Raw genomic sequence first — 27,865 nt, 5'->3', positions numbered from 1 at the left:
CTGAAGAAATGAGAATGGTTTATGATTTAGTTCTGCCTAACGGCTTAGATAACATTATTAGCTGTAATAATAGCTCTGATTCACCAGAGTACTTAAATATGCAAATAGTAGCTTTTGGGCCAACGGGAATCACATGCACAACGTTAAATATGTGTTTTAATGCTTGGATAAATTGTATTCCCAACATACTCAATGGAGTAGAAATCTTATGAGTCATGTCTGCATTATATGTCTGCATTAATTAATTTCAAGCTTTTTTTTAACAAATTGCAAGAGCTCTGGTGGAAAAATATTATAGAGTACATGCAAATGAAATTTAGTAGTGGGAACTGAACGATGGATGCTGGGTTGGTATGAAGTATCCCCAGCTGGATGTCCTGACCTTCCAGTGGCTTGGAAGCATCCTCGGCACCCTCAGCACCTTGCCAAATCATTATTTCCTTAGCCTGCATCTATTAAAGCATGTCACCATGGGACTCAACCCTTGTGATCATTAAATTCCATCTGTAAGTACACCTGTGGAGAGGTACCCACCAGAAGGGCCCCAGTAGGACAGCAGAATAGCCTATTTCTTGAGGGCTCCAGACAAAATACCTCCAGGAAGCAAAGTACAGGAAGCAAAGGAACCGTGTGGTGAAACTGTTGTCCATACTCCTCGTGTTCCTTCTCTGACAAGGTACTTCATGCCTTCAAAATGCAGCACGGCTTTTCCTTTTCAGCAAAAGGCTTAGCTCCTTTCTCCATTACCAGGAGAAGGTGGCATGTGATGAAAAGGTTAAAGATGGAATCATCAAAGGTATAGGTGGAAGTTTGTCATCTGGTAACTAGAGATGGTAGGAAAAGGTTTCCTCACATCCTCTCAGAGCAGCACTCCAAACTGAGCACGTAGGGCTTGACTGACTTTTCTGAAGACAACTGCTCAAGAGGATTTCTTTCCTGGATCAAAGGATCCCCCCACTGAAATACTGTCTGTCTTGCACTCATTCATACAGCTATTGCTGGGACATGAGCCTGATTCTTCATCTGAAGAGTCTGACCACAATAATTGACTGAAGTGAAAAGGACCAAAGGAAAAAAAATAATAATACAAACGGTGTCATTTCCCAGCTCTGCCACTGGCCTCTGGGAGAAGACAGGAAGCAAAGCACAAAGCGTTGTCACGCTGAGCTCCTGCTGTCCCACCAGCCATTACCCAGGCACAGCTTCCTGGCGTGCAGTTGAAGAACTCTTCCCAAGCTCCAGGGAGGGAACCTGCAAAGCATCTCAGCAAATCTTCAGGAAGGTCCTTCTTGCATTCTTTTTTTGCTGTCATTTCCCAAGCTTCTCCACCCTCAGATTCGTCTCACTTTTTGGCTATCAGCCAAGGAGTTTGTCCCTTGAAGTGGCAGACAAAGGATTTCACATGAGAACAGCCAGTCAGAGCTAACAGCAATCAACAACGACAACAACCTAGCTACAGGTTTTAGCAGGCAGGGATCCATAAACGGAACCGTTACATTAGGCATGGCACAAACCCAACTTCAGCTCTTTGGGTTTGTTCTAGAAAGGTGAGGCTTTTATATTTGGGTCGGCACAACTGCATGCTTATTCACAACCTCTGATTTATCCACAGTGGGTGATGGGGTTTCTATTCCCACAGCCCCTCGTATTCACACAGTCTGAAACACCCACCTGCTTCAGTTCAAAATACACAACAAAGCCAGGCTGTGGTCAGCAGCAAACACCAGGCACATTGCTGCTTTCCTACCCTTGTGATATGCAAGCAGCCTATGTTAAGACAACACCACTGTTGCTTTTACTTCTAGTCAGGACAACTCCAAGCAAAGGCAGTCCCATGCAGTACAAACACAAGCAACAGTTACAAGAGAAAAATACACGACAGACAGCAAAGGGAACAGGAGTTACCAGCAGATTCTTCTGTGGGTCTGTATGTTTTTGAGGATGAACTATACCCAGCATTTTTAGAAAGGCGTGAAGCATTCAAACTACCTACCTTATGGACCCAATGTTCTAAGACCAGATAAGACATTCACTGCAGCTGCTGCTATCACCTTCCCAAACCAATCCTGCCAGCTGGTTGGGGTTTTATTGCTTTGTATTCAACAGGTGCGTAATTAAAACACTAGAGCCTTATGGCATCCATGCTTAAATACATACTGCTCTTATTACATTAATGGAGTATGGTGCTGAGAAAACAAAAATCTCTCAGTGTTCTGCAGTTTGTTTTCTTTCTTTTCCAGTACCCTGAGCATCTCATTGCACGTGCAAGACTTTCATCCAAAGGACAACATTGGTATATAAAGACACATACAAATAATGAACATTACAGGGAGTTTCTGACTCCCAGGGCAATCTGAGTGGGGAGCTGTGGGGCAGCTGAGCAAAGGACTCAGGGCAGTAGAAACTCTGCTGCTTTTTAGATGAAACTCAGTTCAGGTTTCCAGGCTTCTGCTAACTTTCTGTGCATGTGCTGATGTTCATTTAGTCTGATGATTTTCTTGATGGGTAATTTAGGCTTTAGACATTAACAAAGGTAGGACAAGGAGGATTGTTAAGATGTACATATGTAAATTACAATGACGCACTGCAAATTTCCATGCGACTTTGGTTAGCATTAAAAGAGCCACGCAGATTGTTTTATCTAATAAATATTCACTAAGATATCATCGAGGTATTCTGCCATATGTTCGATTTGAAATGGGGCTTTAATTAAGGTAGTTGCAGGCCTATGATTTAGGAAGATTCTTAAATTCCTGGGTTTTCTTGTCATGAGAGTTAATCCAGGTAAGTAACTGCTAAGGCCGGAGGCAAGAGACACCCAGTACAGCTTTTGAGGCGTTCCCTGGGCCACCCTGAGGAACTGTGGTGGGTTGCACTTGGCGGTCTGAATCTGCTCATGAAACGTCACCTTGTTCCGCAGTCATGAGTCAGAGAATCTCTAAGTTCCCATTACACTGCGTGTTTTCCCAGCAGTATCTGAATTAAATCAACAAAAACCTGTGAATGTTTCTCTTTAATAAAAATACATCCTACTTGGAAATAGTCTTGAATGATTCCAGCTTGGAAAAAAAAGGAGAATTGCTTTAGAAGGTATACAGGGCAGTTCCTTTGGGCACTTTTAATGCAATAATTTATTAAGTTCCTATATCCATCATGTGCACACACATATCATGTAAATATTACAGCTGTACTCCATGACAAAACAAGCATTATGAAGACATACACAGAGAACTGACAAACGGGGATGAAGGGAGATCTAGCATTTCCTGTACAAAAAAATAATGCAGCTTCTTGATAATTTGTAAAAATGCATAACTTTGAGCATTTCGGAGAAGAACGCTGTATAAAAATAAATATTCTATGTACAATAACACACACAGGCCAGTCCAGGGTTAGAACAATCACTGCAAAAGAGAAGATAAACAAATGTTAGTGACAATTCTGCAGCCATGGCGAATACAATTCTCTCCTTTTTTGACCCATAACACTGAACACTGGTGTAAAACAAAGGAGAGTTTTGTATCCTGTTTCTCAGAGGTATGGACCTGGAAAACCCAGCCAGACCGCATGCACTGCCAACTCAGCACAGCCCCACCATTCCCAAGGTCATTTTACCTTATTCCAGCAGCCTTGAACCGGAAGGCCATCTTCTCCCTGCAGAAGCATGAATGAAACAGCAGTTCAGGACACAGAAAACAGTGCAAAGAATGAGGAAAGAAGGAATGGATTCACTATGACAGCTGCAACAAACAGCCTGAACCAGGGTTGGAGGAATAGTCGGATAGATATTCCTCAGCCCGTTGCAGTGACCCAGGCTTGTGGCCAAGCCCAGCTGGAAGCAAGGCTGGGGCTGGAGGGGCTGCCTGCAGGCTCACACCAGGGCCATAAGCTTGTGCACGCTTCTCCAAGGAAGGTGCTTAACCAGGCTTTCCTTAGGGAAGGAGAGGAACAGAGGAGCTCCTGTTCAGCTAGGGAAGTATAGCAGGAGGTTGGCCACGGGGAACACAAAATGGCAGGGCTATATCATAGGCCTGGCTCTATAGCACTGAGGTGGGTTATCATTCCTGGCACAGCAAGGTCAGGCAAACCCCAGGGGCAATGCTAACTTTGGCTCCTGAGGAGGGCCTGGAAAAAAACTCCTTTCTGCCCCGTGTTGAAAGGTTTGCTTTATCACATGGCAGACTGCTCAGCTGTCCCCTCCTGCCTCTGAGATCCTGCTCCAGGATCTCAGCTGGCACCTTGAATGGTTGGTTTTGTGTTTTTTTGCCCCACTAAAGTCAGTGGGATTTCCATAAAATACTTCCTCAACTCTGCAGTTCCAAAACCTTGGGCAGGATCAGGATGCAATTTCATTATTATTTTTTTTTATGTTGAAGATTGGATACTTCAAGGACTTTGCTACTAAAATACATGAGACTAAGCAGTTGGGAAATGCTTTTGTTAATTACTGCCATTAATTAGCACGTAATATGAGAAAACGGGAACCAAGTGTTGATAATAATGTACTCTTGAGCAGGAGATGAGCTGCTGAAAAGTCATGCCCAAGGAGATACACCTGCAGCACTGAAGTCAAATACTTCTTGCGTGTGCATGTCAAGCTCTGGGGCTGATTCTGTTCCCCAGGAGAACCCAACTGCAAGCAGTGAAATTGTACAAAGAGCCAGGCAGGCACGTTTCTTCAGTTAAAGGACTCAGTTCTCACTTCCTCAAGTACCTCGTGAGAAAGTACATCATCCCATTTGAGAAGGGAACAAAACAAAATGAATAGAAAAGCAAATGCACAATAGCATATTGGGACAAAAGCTACCTATCAGAAAGATGCTTCCAAGAGATTCATGAACTGATAGTTCATATGCTGCAACCATATTGCTTTCTGAATGCATTTTTTGGACTATGGTCCCCCTTGTGGTAGATTTTCACCCCCCTCTCCTCCCACTATGGGGAAATCCTGAACTTTAGATCAATTAATTACTGGGTAACTTGTGGCATTCCCATTGGTACTCTGGTGGTGGTAGGAGTGACTGGTGCGGTGCGTTGCGGGAGGAAATGGAAAGTTAGGTGCATGAAGGAATGGGAGGGCAGAGTTATAGTGTAGGGATCAGAGGAAGACCAGGGTCATAAGGAAGTGTTTGTTGCAGGCTAATTTGCAGAGAATGGAAATGGGACATGCTTATTAGTATCAAGTATCTCCATCCACATATCAGATGTGTGTATCATTAGTTCATGGCCTCCATAAGCTATGCACGTGAATGTGTCAGCAGGATGCTTTTAACCGAGCTGGATCAAAACCCATGCTTACTCAAGTTCTCAAGCCAGGTTGCATGCCAGTTCGCTGTATGTGTAAATAAAAATAGCAGCATCTGTATTTCACCAGATTTTCTGTCAAGTTTCCTTATAGGCATGAAGATGTGGCCATTGTAATGTGGCCATTGAGAGCAGAGACTAACAAAAGGCAGTCTGTGGGAGCACAGGCAGAATCCCTGGCACCTGTGAAATCAGGTGCTGTATTCAGCCCAAACTTGCTCTGTAGGAATTCTGGCTGTTGGCAGTGGGAGGTGAAACTCATGGCTTTTGTTCCTTTGCAGGCATGGTTTCACTTCTGAGATTTGCTTTATACTACCTGGAATTGACACAGCAGCAACTGAGGCTTTGCAATTAGTTACCATGCTGCTATGAAGACAAAATGGCAGCATACTGAGGAGGGAGTGCTGGAGGAAACACAAACACTAGCACTTCACAAAGGCCAAATAATGATTGAGGCTTTCCTAATGGTAACTCCACAACTAGGAAAATAGAAAGCCCTGCTAAATATGGTGTCACATTTTTCCTTGGGATATGTTTTTCCAGCTAGTTGAAGGAACAGATATTACATCTCTTGCAAATGAAAGTAAACACCTTTAAGTGAACGTAAGGTTCAGAAAGATCATCCTCAAGCAAACCTTGCCATGCTAAATGGGGGTGGGAAGGGCAGGAGAGCACAAGTCTCAGGATATTATGGAGTGGTGCAGACAGCTGGAGGGAGCAACAACGTCACCTGAATGCAGCATGTCCACAAATGATCTCCGACAATGAATAAATTGGTATTCTTTAATGGGATAGTTAGAAATCAGTTGAGGTTAAGTGTTCCTGAATACCTTTTGTGCTACAGTAGTCGGGTTAAAGAAAGCACTAACACAACAATCACTTTTTAATATTGGAATGAGACAGATGTGGGGAAATAGGTAATTCCAAGTTCAAGTTTTTGGATGCTGTGGGTACCACTTTCATTTCAGGAAGGAGTCACAAACAGGAATTACCTACTGGGAGCTGAGGGAGATAAGTGTCTAGTAACGTCTCACGTGGGCCTCTAACAGCTATATTTTTCCAGTCAGTATTCAGAGTGACTGAGTAACACAGAGCGGTGTCAAACTGCTAACCACATACAAGCACTTGGAGTTAGCGAAGGACATAAGCATTGCAGCTCATTGGCTTGGAAGCCAAACTAGTGCAGAGGCAGCTTTTGTGTGTTAGTCTAACGGAAGTTCTCAAAGTGAAGGCAAAGCAAGAACTGAAGCAGCACTTAAATTCTCATTCCTGCTGCGTTTTCCCTCATGCCATAAAGTAACACTGGCAGCAGCTGTGAATCATAGGAAGAAAGGAAAAGACTGTTTCTGACAACAGCGGTGTGAGGGAGGTGGGATGGGGAGAGGTGAGGAAGGAGCTGTCATACATGTCTAGGGCATGCAACTACATGGAGGTACCAGAAAATAACAACCAAGATATAAAAGCAAACAAACATGCAGGAAAGGGAAGGTACGCCATACCAATGGGCATGGGGCATCCAGCCCGTCCAGCCCAGGTAACCCCGGCTCACCCTTCTCGCCTTTAAAACCTCGGAGACCCTGTTTATGAAATCAACCACTATCGTTATTTCAGTTGATGCCAGTCACCTCCATGGCACCGGAGGACAGGCACAGTCCTGCACTGGGACTGTCACAGGACACTCTGCTGCATACCCAGAACACACACGACACTGCTCTCTGTTTTATTTTATCTGTGTGATCAGCTGCCTATTTTTCTGCAATCTACAAATCAGAGTAACTGAGTTAAACTGGAGATGATGGGAATGATATCTCGTCTGTTTTCAAATCATCCATTCTTCCTATCCTGACTGGAAATTCCAGCACATGAATTTCTAGAAGCACGATGCATGAGCATTCCTGGGATTTATGGTCATTCACTGCAATGCGTGAGCTTAGATGAAAACGTATACATAGTCATTTATTTATTCATCTAGATTTATAGACAGTGTATCTTAGCAGAAATATATCCCACTGAAAATAACTGAGATGTGCTTCCTGTCTGGGTAACGCGGCTCGAGTGCCCTGTGTCATTCGCAGGCAATCACAGTGGCTGGCTGTTACTCCGAGGCAACAAAACCAGTTTTGCTCTTATGTAGGCATGATGACACTGAACGCTTCCACAGAAGAACCATAGCTAGCAGCAAAGGTCTTTTCTTCCCCACCAACACATAAAACAATACATTTGATAAAACAGAACATACCAACGGACAGGGTGCATCTAATCCAGGCGCTCCTTGGTCTCCCTTATCCCCTTTAGACCCTCTAGAGCCTTTCTTGCCCCTCTCCCCCTGTAAATAACAGTTTAGTCCAAGAAAAAAAAAGAATACACAAAAGCTTTAGGATCATCCATTTCAAACAAATGTCAGCGATAGTTTAAAAATGAACATGTAGGAAACATTTTAAAAGAAGAGGAACCTCCCTTTGAGATGGTAAGTGAAGAACGACGTACGGTACCACCAACCTTTCCTAGGCTGTACAAACATAAAAGCTATTCCTAAAATCCCACACTGATGCAGGTGCTGCATCAAAGGAAGGTGGAGTGCCGTAGTGGCAGCAGAGCACTGCACTGTTGGGATGAACACTTCCCTGGGCTTCTCATATGTCAGTGGGAAGAGAGACACTGCATGCTGCTTGCTCTCAGTCCCCAGCTGGTGCTTGGAGGTGGCTTTCATGAGCAGCAGTGCTTTGGGGGACAAGCCTTGAGGCCGAGCCCAGCCAGGACCTCCTGTTGTGGTTGTGAGGCATTTGTTGTCCCAGGCTCCATGTGCTGATGTTACTTTTTCTTACTATTCTTAATTCTCATTCAGTGTTTTAGAAGGAGAAAAAAGTCACCAAAATAACCAAAGAGGAGCCTTGTTTTCCTTGAAGGGGAAGCAGTGGGTCTATGAAAGCCAGCCACAGCTGCAGCTAAGGGAATGCCCAGATGTCCTGTGGCCCCTCTTGAATGAGAGACAATATGTCCTACCCACAGCGGGTCAGCCAAGGCTGGATGTTTGCTGGTCATATCAACAGCAAATCTTTCTGTATAACTGAGGAAATTACCACAGCTACTGAGCATAAACCAGGAAAGGGGCTGCTGCACAGGGAATTGAATTCAGGGTCCTTGTGGGGAAGGTTAAAGGAATTTAGGGATAACATCAGACAGCACAGGCTGCTGTTTCTTCTTTAAAATGTGTTAAACTCAAAGCTGGCAGGAGAAATGGATGGGAGAGCAGAAGCAACGAGACGGAATCACCCAGAACCAAGCACTGGAACAGAGAATGATCCAGGAAAATGCAGCATGGGTTGCTCTGGAGGGAGGAGGAAGGAACCAGGAAGAAAGGCGGAAGAGGAGGAAGGGATAAAGGGGACAAAGGTGGACCTGTAGGAGCGAGGAAGACACACATACACACATAAGAAAAAAATACAGGCATTAGAACAGCAGCAAAGATATCGGCTTGGTAGCAAAAGACAGGGTTGACACTTTTTCAGCTGGGTTTTCTGAAGGGCTGTCTGCTCCCATTGTAACCTGGTGCCACCATCGTGGCTCTGCGTGTCCCACGCACTGAACATTAGGCAGCAGGAAGGCTGCTGAGGTTTAAAAAGTGCTACTTGGCCTAAAGGAACTGAGAGGGTGCACAGAGGGTTTTGACAAACTGTTGGGAAGCTTAACAGAGTTGATTCTCAATTTTTAACATATTCAACACTGAAAAGCTTCATATGAAAGCGCCATGCATTCTGCAGAGGTGTGGTATCCCAGGTCCCACCCCCTATAGAACAGGTCAGGTCAGAGTGTTGTTGCCTTTGTCTTTAACTTCACAGCTTTCTTCTTGCTCATTTTGAGGTCTCCTAGCTGAACTGTCACAGTTTTGCCAGCAGTTAATTTGGGGGAGATTACTCCTCACTTCTGAGGTGGTTCTGGCACAGAACCCCACTGAGGAAAAACTAGTGCTCAGATGGGAATACCAGGTAACAGAGCAAACCCTAGGGAACACTGGGTCAAGCTTTCCTAAATGGTGGTGGTAAGATGTCTGCAATGACTTCAAAGGGATGGACACATTCAGACAATACACCTGAGAGCTCAGGGAAATCCTACTAGCTTATCTACAGCCAGTGAAAAACCCAGTGAAAAACAAATGAACGAGTCTAGGAATTCTGTTACAGCTTTTGATCCATTTAGAAGCCACATAAAACAAAACATCATACATCTTAATAAGGAGGAAGTTAAGAAGCAAAGCCAGAAATGGACTAATTAAAAAAGGGGAGAACTTTGGAGCTCCCAGGAAATGCAGACCTTTCTCCCCTAGTTTAAGATGCCAATTGGCCACTGCTTTTCAGAACTGCTCATTCTATGCAGAGTAAGATCAGAAATACATTGCAGATAAGAACAGAGAACACTCACAATATGTTTGAAAAGCAAATTCATATCATGAAATCACTGCATGGGCATATGCACTTATTTTCAGGTCAATTTAGGTGATACCAGAGTCTTATGAAGAAAGTGTGCATGTGTATGTATGAGTACACGCATAAATACATACACATGTACTATATTAAACTGCTTGATACATTTACACAATTGTAATCTTAAAACTGTAATCCAGACATTTGCATTTCTAAATATGAATTATATTCAACTGTTGGTCTTTCGTTCTGTTTTTAATCAGAACGGCTCGGGGCCTTCAAAAACAAAATACTCCTCATGTCACTGAGAATCGATTGGAAAAGGAGCTTCTATGCATTCTTTTTAGTCATGGCTATCCTTTAAGAACATTAAGGCAGAAGAGCAGCCACTTGCATTATTGGTTTTGACCCAAGTCTTCACCACATCCACTTAGGACAAAATCTGAGAAGACTTCATGTCCAATTCGTTAATGTTTGTGAATTTATCATCTCTGAATTTCTCTCTCCCAAATTCTCTGGAGAACCATTTGCTGGAGGTCAACCTTCTTTTCCACGCTTCAGTGCAAATTCAAAAGTAACACAGTAAGATTTGGCAGCTGCATCTCACTTAGTTCTCATGGGAATCCCTACGTACATCACAAAACAGAGAGCAGGGTTTCCTAAAGCTTGACATCTTGGCTTAACTCTACTACACATGAAGCCCTACGCTTCAGTGACAACAGAGTTATTACAACAGTGAAATATTAGAAAATCATCCTCTATCTTTCAGAGAGATGTACTGTGATGTCCTAGAGGATGACACAAACTACAGGTATCACCTTCTAAAATACAGGTACAGTAAGTGATTAATGTGAAGGACCAGCAGATAGAATTACATGCTAGCTATTTTTACATTGCCCAGACAATAACCACTGTACAAAGAACAAAATCTGCGTGGTAACTCACCCGGATTCCTTTGTCACCAGGCAGACCTTGTAAACCCTGAAATACATCAACACGAAAGTAGAAATACATTAAAATTGTATGCCCACTCAAAAAGAAGAATTTGTACCCAAGAATTTGTCCTTTCTGCTTATATCAATTACTAGATGGTAAAATCTAACGTTTTCTGTAGACGACTTCCTTCCCACCTCCATTAGATCATCCAGGCTAAAACACCACTGCTTCTTCTCTAAGACAGAAACACAACGAGCTGAAAGAACAGAGAACTTCACTGCAGGCAATTTTTGTCACAGCGATGAAAAGATACTGCCTTTCTCAATGGAGACACCTGGATACCTACCTGTGAGGAACTACTGTAAGGAACCTGCTTTAGCAGGGGGTTGGACTTCATGGTCTCCAGGGGTCCCTTCCATCCCCTACAATTCTGTGACTCTGGACTAAGATACAAATCCTGGGAGTCTCACACAGCTTCCTCTGGTAGTTTGAGGACTATGGTGAGTTAACAGTTCCCTTTAGCTTCATCCTCATTCTAAATGACTGCTCTGAAACTACTCAGCTCCTTCTTTTGCTCCCATGGGATATTTAAGCTCTTAACTTTGGTCATTTAACACCTAACCTAGCTGAAATTGCAAATGCTATTTGCAGTCGCAACTTAAGCTATCAACCACAAGGAAACAGGCACTCATAGATAACAAATCCCTACTTACAGGAAGTCCTGCTGGTCCCATTGGTCCTACAACTCCAGGATCTCCTTTACTACCCTGAAATAGAGGCAGAAGAGTAGAAATTGTTACACACCCATTCAGTATGAACAGGCAGCACAGCAGTGACTAACAAAATACTATAGTGGAAATGTAAACGACGTGTTTTAAATCACCTAAATCCCCAAGAAAAAGACAGAAGTCAAAGATGCCAACTGTGGGTCTTTCATGCACAAAGAGAGAAAAAAATCCAGCTTCTAGAAAGACACAGAGCTTCTCCATTTTAAGGAGCTGTCATATCTTCAAAGAAGTTACAAAGTATTGCTCAGTTTTGAACCAAACTCACCCTTTCTCCTTTTGGTCCGGCTGGTCCCGAAACTCCAATTGGTCCTGGAGTACCCTGTAGTTGCAGGAAAGAAAAGACATCAGGTCATTCCTATTGTAGGGCTTTGTTGAAGCTAGGAGATGCTGCTGCTCCTACAGGAAAAAAGCACAGCTGAGAAGGCCAGTCCAACGTTTAAAGGCATCTAGCATCACTACAGCTTTCAGTGATGGTGATGATGGGTTTGAGGAAGTTCTTGCATGCCATTTGAAGAGCATGCATGGGAACTGCACCGGCACCATCTCACAGAGCCTCGTTTTTGAGTTTTGAAGCTATGCCTTGACGGTTGTTACAGTAAGCATTTCTATTACTGCCATGATGGATATTTTTTCTCTCCTGTTTGTCACAGACAAGGCTGAAAGCTGTAGCAGAATAAAGGCTATTTAGAAATATAGTAAGTGACTTTCTCTTCTTTCTGTCATTTCCTTCCCCCAAGTGTCAGCTGAGTTGGCAAAAATAAAAGCGTTTGCAGCCAGTCATGCAAGTTGAAAGACACCTGTGAAACTTGTTTTGGAGCACTGCCTGTTGAAGGGCCTGCTTCAACTCTTTCAGAGTTGCATTCTGCAGCCTAGAAAAAGCACAGCCTTCAGATGTGTCCCATGCAGTACATTGCACAGTGAGGCATTCACCTTCCTAACTCGACAGCCTGGACTTTTGCCACACAGCAGCAACAGCTGCTATAGTGAAAAGGCTGCAAGCAAGGCGACCATGGAAAAAGACAGAATGGAGATGGAGACCCCTCACAACAAAGTAGGCAGGAGAACCGAGTGTCACGGAACCATGCAAAATTTGTCTTGTTATTGAGGTGAAGTGGAACAAGTAGACTATGATGTGGAGATCCAGACAGACTCAAAGTATCAAAGGAGACAAGTGTGTGACTTATCACTTCTCATCCTTAAGTTTAACCTCCCCCTCCCAAACCTGCTTTGGAGAAAATAAGGTTATTTTTGGTGTAAACAAGACTGATGGTAAAGACAAGACAAGTCACAGTACGGGGGAGAGTAACATAGGGCAATGGAGAAATGGAACTCACCGGTGGTCCAGGCCTGCCGTCTAAACCTGAAGCACCCTGAACAGATGGGGGAAGGTGAACAAAAACAAGGCAGGAGGAAAGGGGAAGAGGGTGAGGGGGGAAAGGAGAGAGGAGGGGAGAGGTGAGTGAAGCAGTGACTCCAGACAAACATATGCTTGCAATCAACAAAAGATCTCAAGGACAGGTGATGGTGCTTACAAGCAAACCAACAAAAACACAGAAACACTGAATACGTATAATATTGACTTGCAACATTTGGATCCCCCTCAGAATGCAAATTTTCCCTCTTTCTATGCCATCAAAGAAAACCTCTGAGGAGGTTTCTACCCTTCACATTAGAGCCTTCTGGAAGTACCACTTTCTCCCCACTGGCCATGTATGGAACCCACGGCAAAAACACGCCTCAGGTGCCTACAGTCAGATGAAGTGCACCAGGAGCAGGAAGGAAACTGCTATAAATACAACTGAAAAAGGAAAACATTTTACAAACAAAGATGTGCACATTTCAGTCAAAGTCAGCTTTGAGTGATCAAACAAAAGCTGACAACAAAATCATGAAGCATGAGATGAAGTCTTTGCAGTGCTTGTTTCCAGGCAGTACCATTCAGTGAAGGGAGAGGGTGTGCTTTACCATCAGTGCATTCACATGAGGAGAGAATCTGGGGACTGGTACAGCAACTGAGTAGGACTAAGTTACCGCCAACTCCTTATCAGCAGTCAGATGAATCTCAGACACCAGGTGAAGGGGCTTTCAGCAGAAATGATCTGTGGTCTTTTCTTTGCAAAATCCTCAGGTTTGTATCCAAAGCTCATGCAGTTTTATTATTCTGCCCAAATCCCTCCTTGTAAGCTAAGCAGTGCACTAGCACTATTCTCATACTGAATTCATGTACAGCAGGGAGCACAGGAAGCCTCTCCTGCATCAGGGAAAGCATCAATTCCGCTGCAGAAGTGATAGGAAAGTAGTGGACAGCAAGGGTTGGATGCTTTCGGAAACACTGAGTTTTGTACAAAGCCTGCCCAGGAGACAGACTGTTGGGAAGGTGTCTACTTTTCGCTTCTGCACATCTTTGTGCTTCAGGGAAATGGGGCAAGACCAGTAACAGAGGTTGCAAATGATCTATGGGCCAGAAGCAGGAAGAACTAAAACGATTGCTAAAAGGACCACAGGTTCTGCTCAGAAATGGAGGCTTTGTGAGTTTAAGAAGCGAAGGCAAGGTTATTTATAGACCATCTCTTTCTCTGACTTTACATATCAAATCCCTGCGTGCATCTCCTACAGAGGGATCTTTTTACGGCTGATACCAGTTTGGCTTGTAAAGCACTGCCTGCTTCCTGGATACTTACGGGTAATCCCAGTGGCCCTCTGTCTCCTTTTTCACCCTGGACACCCTTCTCTCCTTTCATTCCATCAATCCCTGCTTCCCCCTAAAGGAAGGATGGAGAAAACAAATCCACCGTGACACCACTTATATAACAAACAATCCTTCATTCCAAGAGCAACAAAGCAGCAGAGAATGCGAGAGGCAGCTAAGAAAGAGCTGTGCTTTAGAACCAATTCTTGGTTCAATCAGAAGAAAACCAGCATCAGTCAAAGTGACTTGTTCTAATCAATGCCAGCAAGAGGAGAGTCTAGTCCAGAGGATAATTAAAGATGGTCAAAGGGGAACTGAACTTCCTCCTGTATTGTTCTCCCTGCTCTTGCAGGGAGCGTCAGGTAAATGCAAGTACTCGGTAATGATCTGATAGGGTGGCTCTGGATTTTAAACTGTAGGTTCATGGGAAAGGAATGGCCGGTGTCCTTAAGCTTTGAAAAAAGTCAAAATCTTTTGGAAAACAGACTTTCCCTTTCCTTTGCACCTGCCAACCAGCAGAACAGATTGAGCATAAGCACATGTAGACAGAGATGAGAAAGCTTTAAATCCCCGAGAACAGTGAAGTTCTTGAATGGCATTACAGCAGGATGTACAGCATATCAAACCTGGCTAATTTTAAAATAGAGCTCAGTGACTTTGGATTGTATGGCAGGTCGTGCATCCCACTGTACAGACCTTTACCCTTCAGACAAAGATTTCAGCTATGTTCTCATGGGAAGATTTCCAAGGGCCAGAGCCTTCCCACTTCTCCAGCTGAGAACAGGAGAAAATGACCACTTTTCCTGATGGATGCTGCTAAACCCCTCCTTTCAGGATAGCACGCAGACAGTTTTGTTCTCTTACCAATATGGAAGAACAAGCTCTTTGAAAGCTATGAAGCTGCTGCTGAGAGGAATTCTGGCACTTTGAACAACACTAGCAAACAAAATTTCAGGATTCAAAATTTGTCAGCCTTACCTTCGGTCCTGGGAGGCCCTGAAGACCCTGTATTTGGGATGAGAAATGAGATATGAGCAACACTTAAGGGTGTGCCTTAAAACCCAGGCATGCCAGTTCACTGGGCAACATAAAGCTTTCATTTCCTGACACACTAAGGGCACAAACGCTTAGCCCAAAGGCCTCTTTATTTGTGTAAAGGGCACTTCACGTACTGTTCTCATCTGGCAGTGAGGAGGCTCTCGCCAAGAACAACCTGGCAGCAGGCCAGGCTTGCTATTAAGACCATTTCTGCACTTGATCCCTTTAATCCTGTCCATCCCATCTCACTACTGTCTTCCCTTTCATCTCAGGCTAATCTAACCTCCCACCCTTTAACTTCCCATCCCACCGTAGCTCTGACCTACCCCGGAGGTAGTTCTGGAAGTGACATTAAGTGCATTGCTGCTTCAATGCTGCAGTGTTTTTTGCACCCCAGTTTCTCCCCAGGCACTTTCATCTCATTCACACTCCCAGTTCATCTCTCCTCAGGTGAATCACAACACTTACTGGAGGTCCTGGTGGGCCTTGAGGTCCAGGGGGTCCAGACATCTAGAAAGCAATGCAAGAGAAGTCAGTATCAAGCTGCTGGCCTCAGCAAGTGAAGGGGAACTGCTCAGGGGGGAGGCAGGGCACATGGAGCTGCTGAGCTCCGCCAGGCTTGGAAACCTGGACTGCCCCAGAGAACTGCATTCAGAAGCAACAACAATCCAGGACAAAGCAGCCAAGAAGCAGCAGCAGGATGCTGGAAAGGGTTATTGCAGCAGTTGCAGAGATTTAGGAGAAAGGAAAGCAGTGATATTTTTACAGGAAAAAAATACACTTCCACTAGTCTCCCACCATTACTTCAACTAGCTGTTTCGAAGTATAAGGAAGGAAGGTAGCTGGCTCTACACACACAGAGTACTGATAGCCTGAGGGACTCCTCACTGCAGGACATTATGGAAGTTCAGTGAGCTTAGAGGAGAAAAGGGGCAAATTCATGAAGCCAACACATATTGAAAACATCCAGGTCCAGGCAGGTATTTGTTTCACCACAAATGTTGAGGAAAGTAATGCTTATGCCTCCCATTGTCTTCTGCTCTTCTTTAGGCATTCATTATTGATTGCTCACAAGGTACTGTTCTTACGTAGAAGAAAAGTAGGGCATCAGGAGCTAAAGATGGCCAGCAATTCTGGCAGTTCAGTCCCAAAGATAAAGATTGTGGAATGTATCATAAGAGGGTGGGATGTGCTGGCCTTCAGGAGCACTGCTGCCAAAGCCATCCCTCCCCTACTGCAGAAAGGAAATGAGACAGGTGACCTACCGATTCTCCTGGATTTCCTTTGTCTCCACGCTCCCCAGGCTGACCCTTCTCTCCCTGCACACAACAACAGAGCCTGTCACTGCCAGCTGCCTTCTGGAGCTTCACTCCATCAGAAGCCACTTGTCAATCACCCACATACTGAGAAGCAACAGTGCCCAAAAGGAGGAGTGAGAGTATATCAGGTGTTTCACTAACAGCTCACCTATGTCTCTTCAGTACCTCTGCTTCCAAAGATGACAACCTTACAAAATGGGAGGTCTCTGGGAGCAGTGTCCTGGGGCTGTCTAAGGGAAGCACAGGACTCTGCCTTTCCCCAACAGCAACCTGACATCCCTGCTGCAGTACAGCCTCCCAGGGAGGGAACAGCAAGCTGCTCAGCAGCAGCCTCATGCTGACACCAAGCTAGGTGTGGGCTGACTTAGCTGTACAGGCTCTGTAGGCAGCTGCCAGAGCCCAGCTCCTCCAGAGAGCAGTGGGAGCTGATGCTCAGCTGGCTACCTGCCTGCTGCCAGAGACCTGACATGTCTGCTGACGCCGAAGCACTGAGCTCCAGGGGATAGGATGGTCTAGAGATCCTGAGATATACTGCACTTTGGGAAATGTGTGTTGCTCTGTACTGTTCTTTCTCCACTGAGCAGAAAAGGTCAGCCTGTCTTTTTCACTCTTACTGTCAATCCTGGAAGTCCAATGGGACCCGGCAAGCCTGGTGGTCCTGGCATCCCTTGGTCACCTCGTTCTCCTTTCTCTCCAGTGGGGCCATCAAGACCCTATGAATCAAGAAAGATTTGCAGCTTTTTGCAAGACGTTTTTGCAGGTATTACAGATATCACTGCCAGAAATGAGTCATGCCCTGTGTGCTCCAACAATACAATGGAAAACCCAGACAGCTTTCAGATACACAGGGAAAGGCAAAGCTTTGCTAGTATTGAAACCAGACCACAGTGTGCCTAAAACACCCTCCTGTCACTGCTGATGTGCCATTCCTCAGAGTGGCAATGGAGGACTGCTTTCCTGACTCCAATTTCTGCTTGTGGTTATGCAGTTTGCTGGAGTACATGCTAGAAATCACTCCAATAGCCAGCTGTTGTTACTGCAAGAGCTTTATCCTAATAATCCTGCAGAGAGGCAAAAACTCTCTGCACATAAACCCTCTTGACTAGTGTTGGGGTGCAGAAGTTGTGACAGGCTCAAGCCAGGAGATTGGGCACTCTGCCCCAGTTGCTTAGGGGCTCCGAGTTATCCCATGGCTCTGCCCATAACCTGAAGAGCCACAAGAGCAGAACACTGCCGAGGGGCTCCAATGTACTCACCGGTGAACCCGCTTGTCCTGGCTCTCCTTTATCACCCTTTTCTCCTGCAACTCCAATCTGGCCTGGCTCTCCCTTTATTCCAGGTGGTCCATCCCTTCCTGGCAGTCCATGAGGTCCAGGGGGGCCCATTTCTCCTGGCTTGCCTCGTGGTCCCTAAAAGAAATCCACCCAATAAGTGAGACTGACAGGTAAGAGAAATGTTAGCCCTGCAGAGTGACTCCCCAGCACAGAGCCTCTGCTGCTCATTCACTCATAGTAACACAATTGGAACTACTTCCCCCTCCCACCTCCAAGTGGAAAAGCAGCCATGTGTATTAGTGCAAATTAGCTCCAATTAAGGCTATCGAAGGATAAAACAATCCACAGAGGTAGCTTGTCTTACCTTTTCTCCATCATGGCCTGGAGGACCCGGTAAGCCAATTTCACCCTGAAACACAAAATTGTTACTTTGGCCATTTGAAAGCAGCCTTGTTTACCCAGAATGACAGTTCACAGCCCCAGCACTACAACAGTGTCCAACCAACACCATCCCTGCAAAGACCAATTTCCCTAAGATGTTTTGTAAGGGGGAGGGTGAGTAGGAAGGATCCTTCATCTCTGAGATAGTGACTTATCACTGTGGGAAAAGGGATTCAGGATACCATGGCTGAGAAGTGGAGCCTGGCAGGACCTGGCCTGACAGTGCTGACTAGGAAGAAAAGGAGCGCTGGGGAGGGGACGTGTGTGAATTCTTCCCCTAGCTCTTCAGTACCTTCTGTCCTGGCGGCCCTGGAGGTCCAGCCACACCTGGAAGTCCTGGCGGTCCCTAAACAAAGTAAAACTCATTTTCAAAATATCATCAGGGCTTTTATTTTTGTGTTCTGTAACCAAAGAGCTCCTCTGTGTTTAGGGAGAAATCTCCTGGAGACTCCTAAAGTTGTATTTGCTTGGGAAGCAAAGCAATACAGAGACCTAACTAAGCTCCAGCCCAAACCCAAAGAGTTATAGATACTTACACATTCCTCTACTTTCTCATGGAAGAAAACAAAAATGACCACAGCTATTCACTCTTAGAACTGAGATGAACTTAACAAGGGTTTTTCCTTCCCATCTACAAATACATATTTTTAGATTAATAGAGACCATAAGAAACACTACACTTCTTAGATCCCACGTACAGCTTAAGCAGAGCTAAGTGGAACTAATATTTATGAGCAGATTTTACCATCACTTTTGGCAATTACTGCTTTAAGGAGACCTAGGCAGCAGCTCAGCCTAAATGCTTATACCCATTTTCCTTTGCCCAGCCTTTTCCCCCCAGTCAAGTTTCCTGTTGTCTTAAGAAACAAAGCACACAGATGCTTTCACCCTCTTCTTTGGCTCCAAGTAATCACTTTGCCTTTCCCTTCAAAGAGGTTCTTTTTGTCACCACTGTTTTAAGTGATTTTTGTATGGGACCTATATCAAGTTATACATACCAATGGTGAAAGTATGTATTCCCCTCTCATTACAAAGTGTCTGCTGAGTGCTGTCAATGAGTTTTCTTTATCTTGATCAGCCCCATTAACTCCACCCTGCCCCTTCTGAGCAGGGGATGACACCTCTTAGAGGAATAAAAGGCCTGATCCTAATTCCAGTGCCAAGATCAGATGGCAAGATGAGCTCTTCCTTCAGCTGTCAACACTACCCCAACAGCAATAGCTAAACAGACCTTAGCTGTGCAATAATCATGTAGGTATCTGCTTAGGATGAACACATGGCTAATCACTTAGAGCCACACGGTGAAGCTAGGAACTCACCATCAAGGCCAAGGTTCGTATTTCCTAGAAGAAAAAGAAAGTGAAGAAATAGAGAAAGGGTAACAGTCATTTGAAAACAAAGCTTCTTCCCAGACCTTGTTTCATACGACCCTATGAAACGAAGCCAAAAAACAGCTCTGAGTCACAAGGAGCAATGCAGCAATTTCTCCCCAGTACCATTACATATTTTTCCCCAGCTGGAACCCAGACTAACCCAAAGCTGGGCGCAACTGCTCCAAGCACACACCTTTGAGGAGGCTTTGCAGTGCTTATTCATCAGTCTAACCTAAGGCCCAGGCTGCTCTCTGGGGGATTCCTGTGGCCTTACTGTCCGCCAGACTTAATTTCTCACTTAAGTAAGATACACAGATATTTATCAAAACAGTATGCAGGGAACTGTGGGACTAAGGGTGCTGTAGAATAAACAAATATTTTTCTTTGCTGTTAGTGCTGAGGAAGATTTACACTGTGCTGGGTTTTCTGTATCCCCTGGGAAACCTGTCACCTCATGGACAGCAGGGCAGTTGCTCACCTGGAGAGCTTCACTGATGTTACCATCGTAGTCCATCATTTCATCCTTTCCAGGCTCTCCTTTGGGGCCCTGCAAAATAGCCAACCTTCAGTCAGAGCTTTGGGGTTGCCCTTCCCACGGTGTAGCCTGGGAGCTATGGGGGTCACGCTAAAAAATGGGAGCCTCAGAGAGGGATCTGTTTCACAAGATTCCCATTTTTCATTTCTTGAACAACGTTCTTAAAATTGTATTTTATAGAGGGAACGCTATAGAGATGTAGCCAGATGACCTCCAGGTTATCGTGCTATAATCGTCAGAGTTTACACATCTGGTACGTGGTGAAGCAGAGTCCAGAACCCAGGAACTGTGTCCACTGTCAGATCTGCATTGCCACTTGCAGATATGCCAAGGGCCTGCATTCAGACTGGGTGCCCAGACCGCCCCCTTCTACAAATGTGCATTCACCTTGATGAGGTTAAGAAGTCTTCTCCCCTGAAGGAGCAATATCTATTGCTGAAAGTATGGAGAAAGAGCTTTTGAGCAATGGTGAGAAGATCAAGAAAGCAGAGGCCCAAGCTTGACCATCAGTGTGGTCCCACTATCCTTAGATCTCTTTGAAGGGCCAAAACTATATGTAAGCATTAGTGAAGGGATACCTACCCTTGGCCCCATGGGTCCCTGCTCTCCTGGTGCACCACGTTCTCCCTGTAACAAGAAGATGCTGTTAGTAATACCCGTCACTTCAGCTGCTTGAACTCCAGCAACTACTGCACTCTACAAGTCCTCTAAAACAATTTCCAACTAGGTTGGAATAGAAAGCCTTGCACGTAACCTGCAATACTTCAGTAACACCACAAAGTAGCTTTGTAGGTTTTTCTTCCGAGGAAGTACGCTTCCAAAATACCTGGAGGTATACCTGTTCCCCAGACCAGCCTGACATACTCTCTGGCACACCAGAGATTCAGTGTGCTCCACCAGCAGCTGGAAGAGATGGTTCTGAGGGATCATGTCAGCCTGTTCCTTTAACATAGGTACAGCCACTAAGCAAGTGGTGGTCAGGTCTATTCCTCTGCTTAACCTTCTGCTTTTCACCTTCACCTTAGACAGCTCAGTTTTAAAATGATTCATTTCTGCTAAGTTTTCAACATATAGGGATATTTTTGTGATACCAAACCCAGAGCTGGGCTGCCTACAAGCCCTCTGTACCTTTTCCCCCCGGGATCCTGCAGCACCAACGTCACCAGCTTCTCCCTGAGAGAAAAACAAATGGATTGCTCTGAATTGCATGGACTCCACTGCTGGCTCTGCTTTCCCAGTAGGAAGAAATGCACCTCGGTGTGTCACACCTCCTCAGTTAACCCCAATCTCCACCCATGACTTCACACCCAATACCTTTCTCCACCACCCAGTGCCAAGAGAACAAACTCACTAAAGGGTGAACTGCTTACCTTTGGTCCAGGGGGCCCAGGCAGACCAGGAGGACCAGGTTCCCCTTTGACTCCCACCAAGGCATTCTCACTGTTTCCCTTCTCTCCCTGTGTGCAAGGAAAAACAAATCACAAATCACATCTCATTCCATCTCCCTAACTTCACTTGACAAGCTGATGGCTCAGAGAGACAGGGCCTAGAACAAGCTTAGCCAGAGTCCTTCCCTCAGTTGGCCTCTGGAAAGCCCAGGAACATCCCTGCCCCAAGAAACCAGCTTTATGTGGCCAGAGGCCAGGCCAGTACAGCTCTGGCATGTGGCTCCAGCAGTAAGAGGAAAGCAGTGTCCACACAGCATTGTCATTAAATCCTCATGTTTCCAGACATGGTCACTGTCATTAAGTGCACTGCCCCCTTTTCCAAAGGGCAAGTTCCTGGTGAAAGTCTGACTGAATTTGTGATTGCTATCTACATCTCAGACTGCAAAAATCAAAGATATCATAGGGAAAGGGTTGCACGCAGCTGGCACAGGGAAGAAGGAAAGGAAACAAAGTGGTCTCCAACTCATGGAAAATACAAACCTTCAGGCCAGGGAGCCCAGGGTCACCAGCTCGGCCCTTCTCGCCCTGTTTAGGAAACAGACACGGTCAGAAGCTGACTCGACAGGTTGCCCTGGACAAACAGCAAAGGACAAGTTAAGTTCATAGAATCACAGAATCACTATGGTTGGAAAAAACCTCTAAACTCATCTAGTCCATCTGCCCATCTATCACTAATACTGCCTACTAAACAATGTCCCTAAGGACTACCTCGCCCTGTCACCCCATCACTTTCCTGAGTAACCTTATCCTCAGTAGTGAAGTTCCCCACTACGTCTGATTGAAGGATGAAGATCCTCCTAGGCCCTCCCCTTACTGTTAATGTATTTGTAAACATGTTTTTTGTTCTCCCTGACAACAAAAGATGCTTTTGCTTTCAAACCTCTGTCCTTTCCTTTCAGAGACTTTATTTTAGGCAAACCAAGGCATGGGCCAGCAGTACCTGCTCAAGCAGGTGACTGCTTTCTCCTGTGTTTTTGCATATTTCCACACATCGTTGCCATATCTTCCCAAATGAAAATGACTGGGACAGGGATTCAGAATCCCCTTTTCTCTTTCTTATTGCTCATGTAAGCCCTTTCTCATATCAGCCCTTCAGCATGGGTTCTCCCCATTCCAAACACACAGAGAAGCTGTTGCCTAGAACGAAGGACTTTCTCCATGCCCTGACAGAGTTCAGCTCTTCCTACGCAAACAGTCCACTTCCCAACTCTCATTGTTCAGACCTCCCAGTTTCAGTGGCTGACACTGCTTTGGCAAGAATCTCACAACCCACACTCCTACACCAATCCCAACGGAATGAATCCAGCTCCTGGTTCCAAACCCCACTCTCATTACGCTCTTTAAATGAAAGCAGTGCAGCATCCCAGCTATCAGCCAAGCTCTGTGACACACAGTGGTGGTGAAAAGCAGTGAAAAGAGTGGCAAAAATGGTAAGAGGTGATGGTTTGAGACAGTCTGATGTGATGCCTGGTGCGCATAGCCTGCAGGTGAGCTGTGCAAGGCACCGCGGGTAATGAGCAAAGAGGGTGCCCAGCACTGGCACTCACTTGGTGAAGTGACTTTGCTTAGTTCACAATGGCATTCAGATCACCCTTTGAATTACTGGGAAGCAATCTGTGGGCTTTTTTCCTGAAACTGTGTTCTGTTCTGCCCACTCCATCCAACTGCTAAACCCATGGTTCTCAGCTAGAGGGTGCTGCATGGGACTCGGTGTTTTGTAAGGACAGTCGAACAGAGCTTTCTTCATTGCCAGGAAGAGAGGTTCCAAATGCATCATCTTACCTGCAGTCCTCACGTCTCCAAAACTGACTTGTGCAGATTACAAAGAACAGTTCAAAACCTCTCTTCTCTGCCTCTCTCCACAAAAGCAGTGCAGCAGACCAACAAGGCCAGCACGAAGGTCCCCTTGTTGCCATGCTGCTGCCTGCACAGGCAGGTGCTGCACACCAGACTCATCAGAGCTCAGGGGCACACATCTGACATGCGATGCGTTTGCATCAGTGCTCCAAGAACAGACATGCACTTTCTATAGCAAATAATTAACAAGCACTAATCTGTTTGTTTGTTTGTTCTAGGTAATTCTGGGGTGTAGTGACCCATTCCTTCAAGGTGATTTGATCTGGAAGGCCCCCACCCAACTCTCCCCATAGCCACATTCTGCCTTTCTCTGGTTTTGGTATCATACTTCTCATTCAAGGATCACACCTGTAGGGGGTACACAGAACTGCTTTTAATTGTTCCCAGGAAAAGACTGTGCCCTGAGTACTTCATACTGCCCTGATTGCTGCCAGCCCCCCACCTCCTACAAGCAAGAACACACAAACACTTCACCAACATGGCAAGAGCAAGAAAAGGACCCATGATCCTTGCAAGCATGACAGTGCAATGCAAAGCAGGCTGCTGCCAGCTCCCACTCCCAGGGAACACAGCACACCAAGCCCAAACACACAATATCCTACCCGCTGCCCCCTTTTCCCTGGCAAACCTGGGGGGCCCATCCTCCCTGGGACTCCAGGCTCTCCCTTCATGGGGAAGAAAAGAGACAGTCTGTTACATGGCTGCTGCATGCTGTAACACAACCCAATGAGCCTCAGACAAGAGGAGCCAGCTGTTCAGAAACCAAGCCAGCTGCTTAGGGATGGAGAGTGACAGGGTATTTTTGCACCATGCCTGCCACAGGATCTCACACCAGGTCATGCTATGCTGAAACTGTGCAAGAGCAGAGGCAGCATGGAGCAGCCTGCAACATGTGACAGAACAACATCCCACAGTCCGTGATGCAACATGGCAGTACCTCTGGTGGGCACAGTCACGTTGGGAGGCAGAGGTAGCAAGCTGTCTGAGTGAAGTTTGATGAGGACATTTTGAGGGGTAGGGAGAACGGGAGAAAGGCAGCTGGAAGGTAATCCTACCAACAGGTACCAGTGGGAGGGAGTGAATCTGTTTGCAGGATGGGCTCTCACTGTACACTCTTGTCATTTACTACTGCCATTGCTTATGCTGGCAGGTGTCACTAAGACCTGGATTTGTGCCTTGGGGAGCACAGAGCTATTCCTCAGCTGCTCTGGGAAGTGGGGAAAAGAAAAATAATGACAAAAAATTCACAAACAAAACAGAAGTGCAGCCTCAGAGCAATGATTTCCAAGTACCTTTTCTCCTGGAGTCCCAGGCTCACCCTGGTAAGGAAGAGACAAGAAAATAAAGTGAGAAAATAGGAAGTGAGCAGAGAAACCTCCTAGAGCTTACAGGGTGAAGAAAGGAGCATTCGTCTGTAGAGGATCTGGGATGTGAGGATGCTTTAAATGCCTATTAGTACTTCTGCCTGAAGTCCAGAAGCCCAGCTCCTGGGCTGCTGAAAATAAACAGCAAGATGGAGTAACCACCTTGCTGTGATTCAAGAGTAGACTTACCATACTAAGTCAAGACTCATCTGCTGGCACTAAGGAATTTACTCCTATCTCTGCACAGGAGCACAGCAAAGCTGAGGATACAGCAAGGATAGGGGGAATGTATTGATAGGGGAGCAGTGCAGCATCAGGGAGAAAACTGTCCCCACCAGTTCTGGGGATAACCTCTTTATCTCTGCCTTTTCCTCAGCAGCTGGAGTCAATCAAGACAGCACACCTCAGCTCCCCCACGATGGCTTACAGCCCCTACATTGGCACCCAGCTCACTTTTTGCTCATCTGCCATCCTGTGAAGTACCACCTGCTCAGAGCGGTGTGGAGCTGAGGACAGATCTGGCTTTCTCTGCCAGAAGCTACAGCAGTTCTACTATTCCCCTTCAGTGGGAGCTGTTTGACCACTTTCCTTTGCTCTCATAGCTCTCTCTGGCTCTTAAATGCACCCTTCTTGAGAAGATGAAGCATAGAGTAGAACTGACCTTCATCCCTGCCATGGCTATCCCAGGAGCACCCTGACAGAAAGAGAAGACAGAAACAGTTTGTTTGAAACTGAATTATTTTATATATTAATATATATATATATATATATATTTAAGAAACAAAACACTATCAGCCAAGATGGAACTACAAAGGCAAAATCCACATCTTTTCCTTTCCAAAACTCAGAAGTAATGCTGTAACACCACATAGCACACATCCTCCTTCCCTGTACAGGTCATTCACCTATCACAGTGGCTCTGCTTTCCAGAAAGCTCACCCAAAGACAGACAACATGGGCACAACCCAGTTAGGAAAACCAGATTTCCACCCTGAGTGTCAGCCCTGCTGGTGAAGCCAAGGCCAACAAGCAGCATCAAATCAAGTAACTAAGGAAAGCAAAGTCAGATGGAGGACCAAACACTCAGTTCAATTTGATCCTGGATACATCAGCTCAAGCACTTCGAGGAACATCGGTTTATAACACCGGAGCCTTGGTCTTATTTGCCCATATTCTGTTCTCATCTCAGAGGACTGACAATGCACTAAGGTGGCTTCAGGAGAGCTGTGAAGCCAGCCACCCTAGGGGATCAAAAGACTCCCAAGCACAACCTCATTCTCCTCAACAGCAGGAAAAAAAATAGGCAGGTCTTTGGCATCAACCCTTTGCTCTGGAATCTCCGTGTTAGTACAAGTTAGGGCCGGGTGAAATTGTCCAGTTACAAAAGCAAATATGAGGGATAAGGAGGGGTCTAAGGGGGGCGAGGAGGTGGAGTAGTGTTAGAAGGCGGGAGATAATAGCGGTTGGGATGTAGCACATGAGGCAGACAGAAGGTCTGGGAGCCAAGTTCAAAGTGAAGAGAGCTTGGAAAAGTTCGAACAAGGAGGAGTGGGGAGCCAGAGAGCAGCGGGATCATACCTCTCAGCTTTCTGAAACAAATCAGGGACAAAGCTAAAAAACACAAGGACAGAAGATGGAGATCAGGGATTCTATGCAATAAAAGGGGAAAAAAGCATTCCAGAATTTCTCAGGGGTCAGTAGGTTTTAGTGAATATGGGCTAGAGTCATGAAAGGGATTATGTGCAGAAAGTGGCTTGGGTTAGGCTTTCATGGTACGTTTGGGATGCCTGTTCCTCGCTTTGGCCTTTAAATGGCAGTGGATGCAGATGTTATTTTCTAGTACTTATTCTAAAGCTGCCATGCACAATGCATGCAGGCTAGCTCACACACACTGGCCATGATCCATTGCTGCATCAGTCCAGGTTCACACTTGCATAACGCTGCTGACTGCAGTGGGCTAACACACTGGGACCCCCGTTTTATGAAAAGCCAATTTCCTAGAACACTGGTAACTGGCTGCTCTCGCTAGCATTGAGCACTAAGATCCTGATGTTGCAAGACAGCATAGGACAGGTATGCCATTCGCTTTTTAAAACACTTCTCTCCCCACGGTCACCATCATGAATTAGGTCCTATACTTTGCAATTTAGAAGCAGAAAGAATTCAGCTGAGGACAGTCATCGACCAGCAGACACACACACCAATCCAGGTGATGCTTGTGCATCAGGGACAGCTGAGTGGTAAGGGTGAGAACAGGCAGACAAGCATCACTCCACTGTTCACAAAGTACCTTCATGCCATGTCTTCCTGGCAGCCCTGGCATGCCTCTCTCCCCCTGGAAGCAGAGCAAGAAACAGAAAAAGAGCAACAGATGCAGCATGAGTCCTCCCAGGGCCCTGCAAGAAAGGCCAAGCACATGCCTATAAACTTCAGGGGCACCGTGGCCCTTTTGACTCTTTTAAGTGTTTAGCCCTTGCTTGGAAGTTTGAGTACTTCCCACCCTATGATGCATATTGTGTTCATATGAAAGAAAAATTAACCAGGAATTATGAATGCTTTATACTAGAGAAGTGAAGATCACTCTGTGCCCCTCTTTTCCAGCTGTGTGCTGTCTTTCTTCTTAAATGAGACAAGACCTATGTGGTCTGCTGGGCAGCACCCAGGCTGTGGAGTCTAGCCTCATAGAGCAGCCCTGTACAGGGAAGTCACCCAGAGAGTTTCCTGGAAGATGCAACCTGCCCAAAGAGCTCTTTAATTATTTAGCCCTGAAAAAGCAAAGTCATCCCAGTGAGAGCAAGGTAACCTCTTACAGGGAGCAAGTTACAGAGCAACCGCGCTACCTTGACATTTCCTGACGATGGCCCCAGCACATTCACACAGCCCTCATTAACACCTGCAGGATCACACAGGCACTAGAGCTAATTAGAGAGCAGGAATAAGCATGGCACTGCATCATTAAAGAGCAGTAAGAAACCTCGGGGCCAAAGCCAGAGGACAAGCAGGAAAAGCAACTCTCCAGAGTATCTCTAAGCCCCTAATTATTTTGAAATCTTTCTAAGACAGTAAGGCCCAACATGC

The 27,865-nt window shown here is 45.7% G+C and overlaps 1 protein-coding gene across 1 annotated transcript in view; it reads right to left on the bottom strand.

Moving 5' to 3' along the window:
* Positions 1-3,060: 3,060 nt before the first annotated feature.
* COL13A1 (collagen type XIII alpha 1 chain) overlaps positions 3,061-27,865 on the bottom strand; it is a 48,698-nt gene continuing 23,893 nt past the window's right edge. The window contains exons 15-38 of the mRNA XM_072340662.1: positions 25,449-25,481; positions 24,716-24,742; positions 24,026-24,088; positions 22,047-22,091; positions 21,489-21,575; positions 21,247-21,291; positions 20,701-20,745; positions 20,062-20,130; positions 19,530-19,553; positions 18,503-18,556; positions 18,134-18,178; positions 17,752-17,904; positions 17,110-17,208; positions 16,442-16,495; positions 15,645-15,686; positions 15,117-15,143; positions 14,131-14,211; positions 12,784-12,819; positions 11,715-11,768; positions 11,375-11,428; positions 10,671-10,706; positions 7,544-7,630; positions 3,616-3,654; positions 3,061-3,404 (exon numbers count right to left, since the gene is read on the bottom strand). Of these exons, the coding sequence (XP_072196763.1) occupies positions 3,402-3,404; positions 3,616-3,654; positions 7,544-7,630; positions 10,671-10,706; positions 11,375-11,428; positions 11,715-11,768; positions 12,784-12,819; positions 14,131-14,211; positions 15,117-15,143; positions 15,645-15,686; positions 16,442-16,495; positions 17,110-17,208; positions 17,752-17,904; positions 18,134-18,178; positions 18,503-18,556; positions 19,530-19,553; positions 20,062-20,130; positions 20,701-20,745; positions 21,247-21,291; positions 21,489-21,575; positions 22,047-22,091; positions 24,026-24,088; positions 24,716-24,742; positions 25,449-25,481 (1,302 nt within the window). The 3' untranslated portion in view covers positions 3,061-3,401. The remainder of the gene's footprint in view (positions 3,405-3,615; positions 3,655-7,543; positions 7,631-10,670; positions 10,707-11,374; positions 11,429-11,714; positions 11,769-12,783; positions 12,820-14,130; positions 14,212-15,116; positions 15,144-15,644; positions 15,687-16,441; positions 16,496-17,109; positions 17,209-17,751; positions 17,905-18,133; positions 18,179-18,502; positions 18,557-19,529; positions 19,554-20,061; positions 20,131-20,700; positions 20,746-21,246; positions 21,292-21,488; positions 21,576-22,046; positions 22,092-24,025; positions 24,089-24,715; positions 24,743-25,448; positions 25,482-27,865) is intronic.

Source organism: Excalfactoria chinensis, chromosome 6 (genome assembly GCF_039878825.1).
Source record: "Excalfactoria chinensis isolate bCotChi1 chromosome 6, bCotChi1.hap2, whole genome shotgun sequence".
In the NCBI taxonomy this organism is placed as follows: domain Eukaryota; kingdom Metazoa; phylum Chordata; class Aves; order Galliformes; family Phasianidae; genus Excalfactoria; species Excalfactoria chinensis.
Note: the sequence above shows the minus strand (reverse complement) of the source record. Positions and strands in the feature narration are given on the sequence as shown.